The sequence below is a fragment of the Vollenhovia emeryi genome, unplaced genomic scaffold, assembly GCF_000949405.1.
Source record: "Vollenhovia emeryi isolate VEMERY1.0 unplaced genomic scaffold, V.emery_V1.0 DF939140.1, whole genome shotgun sequence".
Lineage (NCBI taxonomy): Eukaryota > Metazoa > Arthropoda > Insecta > Hymenoptera > Formicidae > Vollenhovia > Vollenhovia emeryi.
Genome location: NW_011967226.1, coordinates 1,909,477 through 1,924,240, shown reverse-complemented (window position 1 = coordinate 1,924,240; position 14,764 = coordinate 1,909,477). Strand labels below are relative to the sequence as shown.

General features: G+C 50.0%; 1 protein-coding gene across 3 annotated transcripts in view; it reads left to right on the top strand.

Moving 5' to 3' along the window:
• The window catches only part of LOC105567181, a 39,260-nt gene that overhangs the window by 21,029 nt on the left and 3,467 nt on the right, over positions 1 to 14,764 (top strand). For 2 of the 3 annotated variants that reach the window (XM_012021813.1, XM_012021812.1), the window contains 3 exons: positions 11,203 to 11,525; positions 13,147 to 13,498; positions 13,565 to 13,911. In XM_012021813.1, the coding sequence (XP_011877203.1) occupies positions 11,203 to 11,525; positions 13,147 to 13,498; positions 13,565 to 13,911 (1,022 nt within the window). Of the gene's footprint in view, positions 1 to 5,944; positions 7,520 to 11,202; positions 11,526 to 13,146; positions 13,499 to 13,564; positions 13,912 to 14,764 lie in introns of those variants that run through there. The other variant, XM_012021814.1, reaches the window with a different exon arrangement.

Sequence of the window (14,764 nt, the reverse complement as noted above, 5' to 3'; positions counted from 1 at the left end):
GGATTACCCCGGTGACCCTGTTTGCGCTCATTTCCTACCCAGCTTCCATTGTGATCGCGTCGACGTCTTGCATCGCGGGGAAGGGAGGGGCAGGGGGGGGGGGCAAGCACATATCCCCCCCGTCGCTTATAACGCAGCCGATTTTATATGCGCTCGTCGGGCCGATATCTGGAACGTAGCAGGTTCTTTTATGGTGGTACCCTCTACGCTCTGTGTCGCGAGGCCCGCCTCCTCACATAATTTATCGCATTCGCGTGGGCGTACGTGCGTACATGCGTGCGTGCGTGCGTGCGTGCTGCGAAACGCACAGGCAACCTGCATCCCGCGCCTCGCTTTCCCTTTTTCGGAAATCCGGTTCCCCCTCTCCCCTCCCCCCCCTCCCTCTCGGCGGAAAGGCAGAAGGCGTGCAGCGTGTCCCGAGCGTCGGGACGCCCCTGTATTGTTCTTCGAGTGTGACCGCCCGAGACGGAAACGAAACGTCGACATTTCTCTCCTTCCGTCGCGATCGTTTCCTCGCCTCGCGCGGAAATCGCGGTCTCGTAGCTGCGCTCCGCACGTGGAACGTCACGCTAAACGCATTATGGACACTCATTGACATTATACGTTTAATGGCTGTTTGTACACTAGTTGTAATTATGTAGGATGACTGAATCCGCAGTACACGAGAGCACGTTACGTTACGTGGAAACGATTGTCGGCTGACTTCTCGTTCGAGCATGATGCTTCTCCTCGTCTTGGTAGAATGACATCAATGCGCAACGCGATTACAATTGGACACGTATGCGGCACGACATTCCGCGGAGCGACGCAAATCGCACGCAATCTCACGCACTCGTCCATTTCCACGTTGTACGTCCGTAACGAAAAAAAAAAAAGAAAAAAAACGCCGCTTTGTGACCGAAGAGCATGTAGAGCAGAACATTGCACGCGCGCGATCGTGACATTTCGTTGCATGCGCTATCGGCTGTTTACAAAGAGGAGATGCAGATGCAGTCTCCGTAGGAGTCACAGGAAAAAAAAACAACCGATGGATTCGCGATGCGCCTTTCAGTTCCTCGCTCGTTTTCCATAAATGCATCGAATAAAGTGCGGGCGCTTCGCCGGGGAAATTGTCCGGCGAAACGTTGGCACGACAAACTCCCGCCGCTTCGTTCTCCGCGGGGCTTTCGACACCGCGAATAATTGCCGAGGCTCATTGCGATTCAACAACGTTCGGAGGCGCATTTTCGTCGGCGTCGCGCGCTCGCGTTTTCAATCCGAGGTCATTTTTATTCATACGTCGCGCGAATGAAAGCGCGCTCGACGTATAATTTATCTTTAATCCCCCGCCCGCGTGCAGCGTCGACTATGATAGCCAGAGACACTTCGAAGGCATTAAACTTGTCGCGGGGAGCCGCGAGCCTTGACACGATTCGGAGGGAGAACCGGAAAGGCGGGATCACCTCCGCTCAAATTCTTGGCGCGATCAACGCGATGGCTCGAAACACAGAAGCTGAAGCGATTCTTTATTGTCTCGTTAGTGCCGGTCTCGCACAAGCCCACGCTCAATTTAACAGGCACGAGGACTCTTTATTTAAAGAGGCCCGATTACCCTCGCAGCCGAATCGTATTGATATCTGCACGTACGTGAAACATGAAACGCTACCGTATACGAGACACGACACGCATCCGCTTGCGGTTGTAGACCAGAGACGGTTTACGCACCCAACTGGTCATTAGCTCGCCGCGTATCCGCAGGCGGATACGCCTTTAATTAAAGCCACATGGGAGATCGATGGCGCGCAATTAAAGCAGTAGAATGCAGGCTATCGTGACTTTGCGACACGTCAAATTTCGGTAGCTTCACGGGCGAAGCTAACGATAGCGATTGGATTCTTCAACGCGGGTCTCGATCTTCTCTCTTGTTTTTCACCACCCGGTATGCAGCCTTCCGCTGCGACATACGTGAGCTCTCGTACCTCTTACTTCCTGCGACGACAATGTCGATGATATCGCGAGGAATGTTTTTATGGGCGAGTGGACAATTAACCGTCTCCTTCGGACAATGGCAGATCTTTCCGGCGCGTATTTACGATAATTTGCGTAGCGGATTAGCTTCTTTGGCACCCCGTCGGTGAACGCAATTCGCTTCGTGCGATTGTCGCGTAAAGTTGAAACGGCGATTGTTAATCGGCTCCAGCGCGAATGGGTTAATTTGTCTAAATTGGAATTGGAGCACTTTGCTAGCGGTTGCATTATTGTTCCAGCACATTTCAACGCGACGTTTCAACGGACAGTCAAATTTCAATCCAATCTTGCCCTTCTCTTCTGTCACGACCATTCTATCGCGACCGTCGCATTCTCGGCGCAAGAGCACACTAGCAGGAAAAGCCGGTTGGTTCCTTCCGCGATGCCGATGAATCAGGCTACAAATGCAGTATTACATCGCAACATCAAACTTACAATGCGTCATGCATCCAGTGAATCATCCAAGTCCTCGTTTTGGCGCCGGAGTCTTCAGGCTCGCCTTAATCCTCCCGAACCCCGCAGCCTCGAAAAAAACGCAACTCCACGCCGGTTAATTGCAGAAGAGCCGTGCGAGAGAAAAGCTGGAAAATCCTAACCCATTGAAAGTGAGCACGGGGCGCCTCCTGATTTAGCTGACACAATTTTTCTCAGACGTTCGTCGCGACGCCCCGATCCCTCTCGTCCTTCTCGTCCGCGTTTCTCTTCTGGCCTGTCGCAGCGAGGAGGGGCGACAGCGAGAGTATAGTTCAAATGTCATTCTGGTTTATTTTCGTTTATATATAGACGCGAGAGAGTTCAGCCGGTGTCACTTACCCCTGAATACCGGCGACGCTCGTCCGATGATTTTCAGAAAGCGAGGAGGAATTCCTCCTCCGTCGCCCGGGAGCCGCGAAGCTACGGGGACCTCGCCGGGGAATGCGATCGTACCCTAAAATACGCTCGCGCTAGAATGTAAGTCCAATATTAAAACTAATGTATGCGCGCAGCCACGGTGTAAAGATGCAAGGTGAGACCATTGCGCATGTAACCAATTTTTGGGGCAAACTGTTCGTTGGTTCTTCCCGCATTCAACCTGCAATGATTTGCAGTTTGAAGGTTGGTGCAAATTTCTGGTTGGTCAATTCGGCAGTTTGGGCCACTTCTGATTGGTTGACACTGCGCATCCACCAGCTTGCTTCACCTTGTATCTTTACACCATGCGCGCAACGATATACAGTCGATTATCGACTTCGTAAGTTTCACCGTCCCTCGCGCCGTCTCGCGCACGTTTAACCCGTTCGTGCACGCGTGTATCTCTCTGTTGCGCGTTGGATGGGCAGGCCGGAAAACGGTTCTAATACCGGTATTTGAGCCGTCTAGCTGCGACAGTGGCTCTCTATTTTAAGCCGGTCTTCCTACAATTTACCGTTCATTTGCTCAATGTATCTCGTAAGCCGCGATGTCCAGATAAGATTTCCATCTATACGTTCGATCCGAGTGTCCACAAATTTGCGCGAACATTCGACCGACGTACATGCCTGGAAGGACGAATTTGCGATACGTAATTATAGATTTAGGGTTGAACTTAAGGATCGTGAGACTCCGGTTTCCGCGCGCGGTGTAAATTAGTATTTTATTCCGCCACGTATCTTTCTAGAGAGCCCAGGATTTTACGATCGCCGTGAATCAAGGCGAACAGCGTGCATATCAATTTTTATCTCATTTTACTTTCCTCGGATGCGAGCCTGGGGACCAGGAGACAAACATTTTCCCTCGCCTCGAGTACGGAAAATCTCGTGTCAATGTACTCCGTGACGAAACGAGAAATCATGAGAAACGGCATTTTGCATTCAGGTCACGCGTGACAGACGCAAAAGAGCCTCTTGCTGCACGTTGTAATCCTTCAGTCGCGTATAGAAGTCGTCGATTAATTAACGTTGCCCGATTACGAATGACGTTTACTTAGTTCATCGACGCGACGCCTTGATCTAATCCGGCGATCTAATCTCTGTCCCCTGGCAGCGTAGAATCGCTCGCTTCGCTGGCAGGTGTAAATAATGGGAAGAGAGGAGGAGATAATATGCGAAACGCGCAGATTCGAGTGGCAGGTGTGTCCGAAAGAGACGGATGCATTTTAGAGCCTCTTGCGGAGAAACGTACGCGCGAGACAATATTGCACGCACGCGCGTCTCTTTGTTGCGATTCTACAGGAGGAACAATCGTGCCTCATTCTCGCGATTTCGTTCGTTTGTCCATTCGCGCAACCGCACAATCGTGTTTCACGGGTCTCGTTGAGCGTCGAATCTATCAAACGCGAGCTGATTGACTCGACATTTCGAGATAAACGCCCAGGTGCGTAGTATTTTGGCCCGAACTTTAACGCGTTTTATTAATTATTAGGGTGTTATTAGTAAACGTGTAGGACGTGTAATTTAGTTTCTCTTTTCTCTTCAGATACGCACCGCGCGTAAAATTCTTCATTAGACTCGCTTACATACATTCAAGTGTAACGGCATTCGATCCGGAAATTTTTTCTGTGGGTGTAAGTCTCTGAGTCACGTTGCGACCAGTATATCGCACTTGAAGTCATAGCTGCGCTCCCAGCATTCCCAGACGGCAGCTCTTGTTTCGCGCTACTCATGCTCTCAACCTTTAGACCTTATTTATGTCCTCGCTGTACTTTTTTTCGCGAATGTCATAGTCGGAACTGTCGCGAATGTCGCGCCAACAATAATCTCACGGTTAATTCCCATGAAGCGAATTACGATTCTATCACGTCAAATGTTTCATTTAAGCTTGCACAGGCGTTTCGTATTGTTAAAGATCGACTAATCAAACGTAGGAAATGTTCACGAATAAAACTTGATTCGCGGATCAATTCCAAGCGACCGTAACCGCTCGCGAAATGTTTCGTTCCCATCGACGGGAACGCTCTTCGTGACCGAGGGTCGTTCGACGAGCGTCGTGACGAGCGTCGTCGTATAACGAGGAGGTAAAGGGCCCGAAAATGTACAGGCCGAGGGACTCTCTCGTTCGATAGCATGGAACTTGAGATTCGGCCGAAACCTGCATTTCGGGTTAATGCTCCGCGTGGCATAAATCCACTACGAGAGAAGAATGACCCCAACTCGCGCTCTCTCTCTCTCTCTCTTCTTTTCTCTCTCTCTCTATTTCTTTCGTACTCTGTGCGATCTTCGTGATCAGACGTCATTTGTTCGCGACGATCCCGAGCGAGGGGTCCGCTGAAATTATGATGGTCCCTCGAACGAGGAGTACCGAGTTCGACGGGGTCTCCGGGTCGTTAACGCGCGAGAAGTCGCTGACATCTCGGGACACTCGGTGCCGGTGCAAACGAACCGAGAAGCCGACGCGGCGACGTGAATCGCCGAACCCTTCGGCGACCCGGATCTTGTCGGTTTCAATTGCCGGACCCGTAAATCTCGCCGGGGGCGGCCCGCGCCGAAAATAGAACAGTAATAGGGAAAACCCTTGCGCGTGAATTGTCCGGAAGACGGGAGATTTCCGCCATGCGGACGTTCGTTGCTCTTTGCAACGATATTTCGAGGCGGCGCAAATGGGAGGAGAGAGGAGACGTGTCTTCTATCCTGCCCCCGTCTTTCCTCGTATCTGTTTAATTGTTTCGCTGATAGATCGTTGCGCAACGATTGAGCATAAATTCGATTTTTTTCCGCGCTCATCTCCAAGTCAGACCTGTTGACTATAATTCATCGCTAGACGTGGCCTCTCCGTTGAAGTTTCAGAGTTTGGCGTCCGTCGTAAATTTCAATTTTTATTATAGGCCCAGTTCGCGCGTTCCTCGGAAACTTCTCGCAGAAGAGCCCTCGCGGTTTTCTCGGGAGCTGCTATCCCGAAGACATATGAGTTATACCAAGTTATTGAAAGTACAAAGCGTAATGGCCTTTTGTACGATGCATATTTTGTTACGTGAGTCGGGCTCGGAGACAGACGCATTCTGCGTCAGTGAAGAAGGAGAAACTATTACGCGGGCCGTAAAAGCGCTTACGGATTAACGATCCGTAAAAGACCACGATGACAGAGACCAAAAGGAGTTATTAGCCCTCGCCAGCGACTTACATGGCACTTATCCGCTCTCCCGCATGTAAAATCGAAGCTGCGCTCGAGCTCGTTTACGCGGAGGCGCATTATTTCGATCGTTAAGAGCCCGCTTGCATCGTTTATCAGCCAATTCCTCCAAGTGTTTAGATTTATTTTATCACGCGCGCGGCGTCGTATAATATCTCAGCGAGAGGGAGAGAATTTTTATCCCCGACAATCTCTGGTTTCGCGCCGAGGAGCTAGAAATCCGCAGGGTAATTCTGACTTTCAAGTATCTCCGCAGGTGGAGAAAAAAACGTGTCGCATTCGTTTCGCAGTGTCTTAATAATCAAGTTTCGTGAAACTCGAGGGGATAAGACGCGAAGAGATTTCTTTTACAAGTTACACGGACACCACCGGCTTTTGAGGCGCGCGTTTCTCTCGGAGGCGCGCGCGCGCGTGCCCGGCACGTGTACGCGCGCTCGCGGCCCCCTTTAAATTCGCTCTTCCACATTCGTCCACGCGTTAATGCCCGCGTAAAGAGAGAAAGAGAGAGAAAGGAGAGGAAGCAGGAATAGAAGGATAGGCATGAAAGACGCGGGGAAAGACGCGGCACCCTGTGCCATCGTGGTTTTTTGAGCGTTCCAAAAATATACCCTCGACTCGGGGAAAGATAAAGAGACCGGCTGGAATGGCGGGGGATTCGGAGGCACCGTTGGCGCGAAGGTCCGAGAGAGAGAGCGAGAGAGAGAGACGGAAAAGGAGGATGCGTCGAGAGAGAAAGCGAAAGAGTCTCGGCGGCAGAGACGAGATTGGGAATGCCAGTCTTCGGCAACTAGTCATCCTAGATACGTGCTCGCGAGTGCGACACCGCGACAATTAAAGGGGCAACGCGAAAAAGAAAGAGGTAGATCACGATCGCCGATACGATCCGGCGCCTCTCGATTCTGCCATCGCGCGATTAGATTAAAGGAGATCGGCGCCGATTTTGGTGAAACGGGGGTGTATCCTCCCCTATCTGCGAGATCGGTCGAGACGAATCAAGATGACGTGCTTGTGAACGCGCAATATTGTCAATAAAGATATTGGTAATAATTTGTACAATTACGAAGGGGGGGAAATTGTAATTTCTCCAGTCCTTAGTCGACGCGACCGAATAAGAAAGGGAAGATCGTACACGGGTAATAACACACAATAACGCTTGGAGTTGCATTTTAACGGCGCTTATTGCCACTCGAAATACGAGGCGAGAGTGATGCGCGTGCAATATCATCCCCTTTGACATTCGCAGATCATCTTGCGATCGATATATCGGCTCGCGGCGACCGCACGCCGTCGACGCGCCTCGGGCGCAATCCGCAGTGACGCGTACGCGCCTAAGGATGCCCTTAAAAATCGAGAGTGGCACCTACACGGTGAATCCGGTCGCGAAAAAGAATGTCTCCAAGTTCCTCCTCTGGAAACATTGGCGACGAAGGTAGGCAGTGAGAAAGAGACGTTTGCGGAGGATTGAAAGATCCCTTGAGAATTTTAATTAAGCGAGTCCCCCCCCTGAGATCTTAACAATAAATTCCCGCTGCTCCAACAGTGATAACTGCGTGCGCTGCACTCTTAGACGCATGTCTGTTTTCTCTTATAGAAAATAACACGTTACACGTTCAAGTGTACGATATTTTTATCCGATGTGAATAACTGAATGTTACAGTAATATATAATTGACGCTTAGTGTGTGACGTTAACAATTAATTAATCCATCCTATCGACACAAACACGCAATACGTCGCAAGCGTCTACCGGACCCCTCGATTTTTCACGGTGAGCGATTAGAACGTGAATAGGCATCGTCGTGATTCATTAACGGCGCGACGCGGCGATGCGTCGCGCATTCGTCACTCCTGTCGCGTGCCGAGAGGAATCCAGGATTCCAGACGGGGTGTTCGACGGACATCGATAGACATCGTTTGAGATGCTGGATACCTCGGAGTATCAACGCGGACGTCTAACGAGAACGTCGAGGTCTCCCGAGCGACCCCGGCTGGGGGAATCGTTATACGTCCACGTGTCATAAACACTTTGACATTTTCCAACGCTGTCGGTCACCCTCCTCCTCCTCCGTCCGTCCACGTGCGTCCACGCATACAGACACACGCCACCGTCATCACATCGCCATCATCAGCGTCATCGGCGATCGAGCATGATTCGTTCACCTTGCACACTTTTAGTCTTGCTTGGCCGCACGCCTGTACCCCACGATGCACTTTAAACCGTTAACTCGCAATTATGTCAGCGCCGATTTCCGCATCGTAAACAACATTGTACAACACCGGACACGGCCTTACCTACACGCGCGACTCGTTTCTCCAATCCGCTACGGCCGCCGTGTATGTTAATACGTTACACGCACGAGTGCCGTTTGGAGCCCGGCGTATTTTTTCCCCCCCTTGTTTTTTTGACCGAGGAGCCGCATCGGTGGCAGTGAAAGCGCTAGAAAGTATATTATATGGCATTCATAAGTATTAAAAAAAAAATACGATATTTGCGAAAATTACGTAGAAATTGACGACGGTCGCGGTGCAGTTTTATGTCCCGATTGCAATTGTAATATAATTCCGCTTATACAGGATTTCGATGACGGTTTGAGAAACGAGGCGCTAAATCTCATTTTGTGTGACTTGCTCGCAGAAGCTTCCTCCGTTTCTATGTACATTACACTCTCGCGATTACATGAGCGAGTAAACGTGCGACAATCGTCGATGGACGATTTGGTTTTCTTTCCTCTCTTTTCTTTTTCTCGCGCAAGACATCGCAGAGCTGTCGCGAGTTTAATCGCCGATGTGAGAGCGATTTTGTTGCATGCATTTTGATCGCATCTGGTTACGCACCCGCTTGCGCTGATCCGCGGTTGCACATAAGAGGCTCCGTTCTTTTCAGCCGCATCCTCCGACAATCTCACATTTGCCTGTCTGCGAAACGAGAGCACGCCTGTCTCTCAAGTGGAGAATAGTCCGGCTGAAACGAACGGAGCTCGCTGCGTTCGCGACGAATGGCCGATGCTCTTGGCGCGATTAGCGCGTGCAATTAACACCGGCGCCAATTTGTCGACCAATTCAATTCGCGTGCCGGAGCTATTTGCACGAGTCTCTCGTCCGCGAGCGACAAATCGACTGTCGGAAGCTGGTGCCACTTCCGCGACGATTCTCGAGAAATTCCGACACACGTCATTTTCCAAACGCCCCCTTGCCGATTATAGATAACGACCGTTCAATTCTCGGTCGCGTCTCACCTCTTACACTTTCCCCCCCCCCCAATTTTCACCCCGAGACTCGGTATCGACTAAAAGATTTAACGGTAGGCGGGGATTGTTTTTTTCGTGCGCGTAATGCAACGCGGGAAAAACGCGATATTTGCACGGGCTTCGTGACTCGCGGCAATAAAAACCTGTGCCTATTCATTGTCTCGATATTATGCAGAGAAATACGAAAGTCACGGCGAAATTAATGAGACTGCCTGCGCATAACGTACGATGTTTGCCTTCGTTAAGTCGTGAATCCGATCGTTATTGCGCCGCAAAAAGGAAAAAAAACTTTCCACTCGGTTTTCACCGCGTTATAGGCACTAAAGACCGTCGGACAGTTATGCGCCGCGCGAATTCGATATCGCTAATTACTCTCGTTACATCGGTAATGAGAATACCGGGCTCGTTGACGCCACGTCGCGCGCAGCCTCGCGCGCGGCGAAAGAATTCCGAGGGGGTCCTCGCGACGAGACCTCGCGCCCGTGCCCGAGGAACGCCGTTGTAAAATCGGTTCTCGCTGTCTTCGAGATTCTCAACGTCGACGTTACATCGTCGTTTCTCTCGGCAAGGTCCCTCCCGAAGCCCCGCTCCGTCCCTCCCAAATGTTATACCTGCAGACTCCGGTCTGTCGAGAGGCCCGGCGTGCCACCAGTTTCCGCGTGCACGATGTTCTCGAGCTCTCTCGGTGACGCGCGTACGCGACGAGAGGAGACAATCGACTGTGGCTTATCAATTGTTCTTACGCCGTACGGATGTCGCGTACAAGGAAAGTAGCCGCGGCGGTCGCCGGCACGTGCCAATTCGTGCCACTTTCTCGCTTGCCTCGAGACGCCGGTGACACTCGCGATGGAAACAGAGAAATGCAACGTGTTCCGTTGGGGCCGACAAGAGCCACCGGAAGATGTTTTTTTTCTCTCTCCTCGACGAGAACGCGTCTCGTTATCAATCGAGGTCGTTCCGCTCGAGCTTGTTCACATTTTTGAACTTTTCTAAAATCAAGTCAGTCTACGTCGAAGTCTCGTATGGAAATACTTGGTGTCCGATAATGAGCGCACTTGGTAAAGCGTGATATTTCTTGTTGGAGGATAACTAAAGCTGTAAATGTTTCCTCGGAGATTAATCGGAGGCGAATTTTTCAAGCTCAAATGTTGAATGTTAAGGGTCGTGATCAAACACTTGACTGAAACGATATGTAGAGGGAAGTCCCCTATTATGAGATAGGCTTCTAATATCAGAGAGCAGGTTTTCGACATGCAAATTCAATCACGAAGCTTCTTTCGCAACACGATCTAACGATGAATTTTCCGCTAAACGAATTTCACTACCAAGAGCAAGAAATTTATGGTGGAACCATAGACATAATGTATCTAGACCGGGCGTTTGCCTTTATTTGATCAGTGGGGGCAGAGGTTCACGTAAAAAAGGACAAACTCTCGTTCGCATGCGAACAAGAGAGAACGAAATAGCACAAAACAGAGTTTGTCCTTTTCTACGTGAACCTCTGCCCCCGCTGCTCGATGCTCGGTCCAGATATATTATGTCTATGGGTGGAACACTCCGCTATCTCGTATTAAGAGTCCACCTCATCATAAACCTTCCGCTACGGTGAATTAGAAAGGAGCGAATAGTGAAATATAAACTTTTAAATATCAAGTGTTGTTCACGTACGTATGCCGCGGGGCGATTTTTATCAAGGGAAGATCATTTCGGTTGTTAGCTCGGGAATGTCACCAACGCGCTCACGAGAGATCGCACACCGTGTATTGAGATATGTATACGCGCGTAAATATCGTAACCGCGCCGAGAGCTCGAGTACGCTCCGACACGCGTGACAGCATACGGGATGAGAACCGGACCTTGTGCAGTGTGCACGAGGATCGCGTGGACGAGGAACGGCGAGCGAGCGGGCAGCCTCGGCGCGGCGGTGGCGAGGTGGCGGGTCTGGAGGACGTCGACGACTCCTGTGCCGCGACGGTGACGTCGTCGGTGCCCGGAGCCGGTGGCATCCGCTCGCATCGACGCACCAGGCCGCTCTCCTTGGCAGTGCAGCCCCTCAACTATCATCGCCTCGACCCGGATCCCCGACCGCCAGCGCAGAGCGTCACCAGGCACCACCCCAACATGACCAGCCAGGAGAGCATCGGCAGCTGCAGCCTGGACGTCGACCGCTCCGCGTCCGACCGATCAGGTTGGCTATCCCGCATTGAGAGACACGTAGTCGATAAGAGCTCGGCAATCGTCACCTTGTGACCGAGAAGCATTCCCACGGCTAAATTACTTTGATCTCGAGTTGTTTAATCAGCGCGATCTCTCCCAGGCTGCGTACCACTGGGAGAGAACGTGCAGAAGGAAATCTGGAGGTACATCTAGAATTCCTGATATTTGACGAAATAATTTGCCGACATGATTAACTAAGATTTCGCGGAGAGTTGCAATTGTTTTTCGTTGGATTGTGAATTTTTTAAGCGCCAATATGTAATTTAGGAAGAACAAAATTGCGGTTCTTTGGGAAAGGAACGTTGCTGCGATGACAGAGAGTCTTCCCTATCGAAGAGGACGATCGCTTCTCGCAGACAATTGTCTACGAGAGTTCGGTCGGGCCGGGAATAATTAGACGCGTCGCTCGAGCGAGGAAGTCATTCCGTGGAAAAAAAAAGAAGTGGAATGCGTTCGAGAGAACGTGGGATTGTATCGTACAGTTTATCTCTTAAACCAGTTCTTTCAATTATCCAAAAATGCGGCACTTAATTGACGCTGAAAGCCGCACGTTAAATGTCTAACAACCTCGACATTACTTAATCAGTAAAATATCCCGTCGCGTTATATCTCACTTCAGATCTTTCCGAAACACAGATATTGCATCGGGCATTGATTATTTATCAATTCTGATCTGATCTCATCGCGAGTTGGTAAAATTTCTCGGGGCAGAAAAAGGACCGCGCGCGATTAGATTTAAAGACGCGTCTCCCGTCTCTCGCGATTCCTCAGGTATTCCATGGACCGAGATCCATGCAGATTTTCGAGGCTTCAAGGACGGCGAAGTCGCCGATCTCTCTCCGCCCGTTACTTTCTCGCAGGTCGGCGGGCACTTTTTGCCCGCTCGAAATACCGATCGGATTTAGACGGTAGGCAAGTTTGCACCAAGTGCAACCGCTTCTTTTCCTCATCGTTGCCAAGGAGGCACTGACGAGGGAGTCCCTGCCTGTGAGGGCCTCCGCTCAGTGTTCCAGGATCCGTCGCGGCGACTTAGACGAGTGTGAGCTTTCTGCGGGCTCGTCGGCTCATCCTCAGTTCCGCGAAGCGCGCCGATTGATCGTAGTCGAGAACTCCAGGTGTGACCAAGCTGGATTTCCGTCCGGTTGCTTCGGCGTAGCGAACTTGGAGCCGCTCCACCGAGTCCCAGGAAACAGGGTCGCGTCGCGACCACGACGCGAATAAGATCCGTTTAACGCGAGCTGGCGTGTGCATAGTGCGTGGGCGACGGTGATGCTTTCCGAAGGTGAATGTCTCGTCGGCCGAGCAGTTGGCTCGCGGACATTCGTCGTTAATGAGAGCGCGGTGAATCGAGATTTCGTGAATCGAGATAAAAGCGTAACGGAGGGACCTATGCGTCGACGTGGATAAATTTAAACGGTCTGTTGCGATTCAGTCCGCGCAGCTCTAGCTCGCCGTCATTACGGAGCACAGCCAAGTTTACAGGATTGTGATGTCTCCGTGGCGATTTCTACGTCCTCCGTTCTGGAGCGTTTGAGATTTCGGGGCCGAAGAGGAACATTAGCGAGTGCTAGAATCGGAATTTCCGCTTTCAGAGAACACCGTGGACTCCGTGTCCGAAAAGACACTGCACAGCCTGAATCTGTCGTGCAACGGCGAACCGGTGACGTTACCCGAGAAATTGGCGAACGGTAGCAACGAGACGTTGCAGAAGTCGCATCTCACCCCCGACGAGAAGAAGTTGAACGCCAGCAATGCTCATCGCGGCAGCCCCGAGCCGGAGCTGACGGCAGCGAAGAAGCCTAGCTACTTGGGACTGGCGTGCAGTATAAGCGGCTACTCAGGAATCACCAGGTACGACAGTAAACTGAGGGAGGGATTCCGCTCGAGAGACAGCAGTCCCGGCACGAGGCTGATCACGAGGGACACGAGTCCTGCAGGTTTCAGGTGAGGCGTTCGCGTCCCTTTTTACGCCGCGACTCTCGATTGGCATAAATATGTGAAAACCCGTAGATCCAACGAGAATCTTAGCGTTCCGACGCCCCAACATCCGCCTAAGAGCCAGTCGATATCGCCGTTAGCGATGGAGAGGCAAAACGGATTCACGAACGGCGTGAAGGAGGAGTGCAAGGTCGAAACGTATCGAGAGAGTAGAAGTTCAATCGGCATGGCATGCCAGGGTTACTCGGAAGTCGACAAGGGGGTGTCGTTGCACGCGACGTTTTCCCAACTCAGCCCGATGAGGATGAGCACTTCCGCCAGCAAACGGAGCCCCGGATTGTCGCCGATGATGTCCTGCGGTCAGCAGAACAAGTCCATGGGCACGGGTTTCTCTTCGTCGAAGCAAGGTGTCACGAATCGTAAGAAAAGCTCCTTTCCATAGACGACTTTGATATGCTTGTAATTTGTTTTATATATACCTTTCTTTCAACAATATCTGAACACTGATTCTCCTTTCAATTATTAAAAATCAATTTCGATTTCAAAAGTTTCTGAATCGTAATATTTCGGGAATAATTTTAAAGGTCTCGATGAAAAGTTTAAGTAATTTATATTCGATATGTTGTATTATTAAGTGACAAAATTATAATCATGCTCATTATTTATTTACGTTATTCATTTGAAAGTGAATTCTGTATGAAATAAGTTTAATACAGACTATAATATAATATATAAAACAGACTATAATATTTCGTCGTCGTCGAGTTACGGGTCGTGTTACATTGACTCATATTTATTTATGTTTTGATAACGATTGTTGTCTGTCATGTCTTTCGATACATGTAAGAGATACGTGCACGCTCTTTAGTCCGTTTTGTGTCTTGTTTGCGAGCTCTGACATGGTTGCTGTACATTTTCTCTGATTTGCTACGTTTTCTCTGCTAGTTTCTCTGGTAAAATAACTTCTAATTTAAAACGTCTTTTTTATCTTTAATTATCTAGCGGTAAATACTTTATATGATTACTTCATATGTATATATTTATATATTGCTGTACATTTTATTTCGAATTTTTCTTATGTCGTGCTGTCAAAAGAAGCTCCTAAGATGTCCAAAACTTTTGGCGTCATATCTTTACATCAATTATTAAACACGTATATAAATGCACACAGCAATTTATTGAAGTGGGTTAGTTCCAATTGGCTCTTCTGCATTGTCATTTATATTTCATATTATTGTTCATTTCTTTATTTAATTCTCTTGGTTTTTTTTT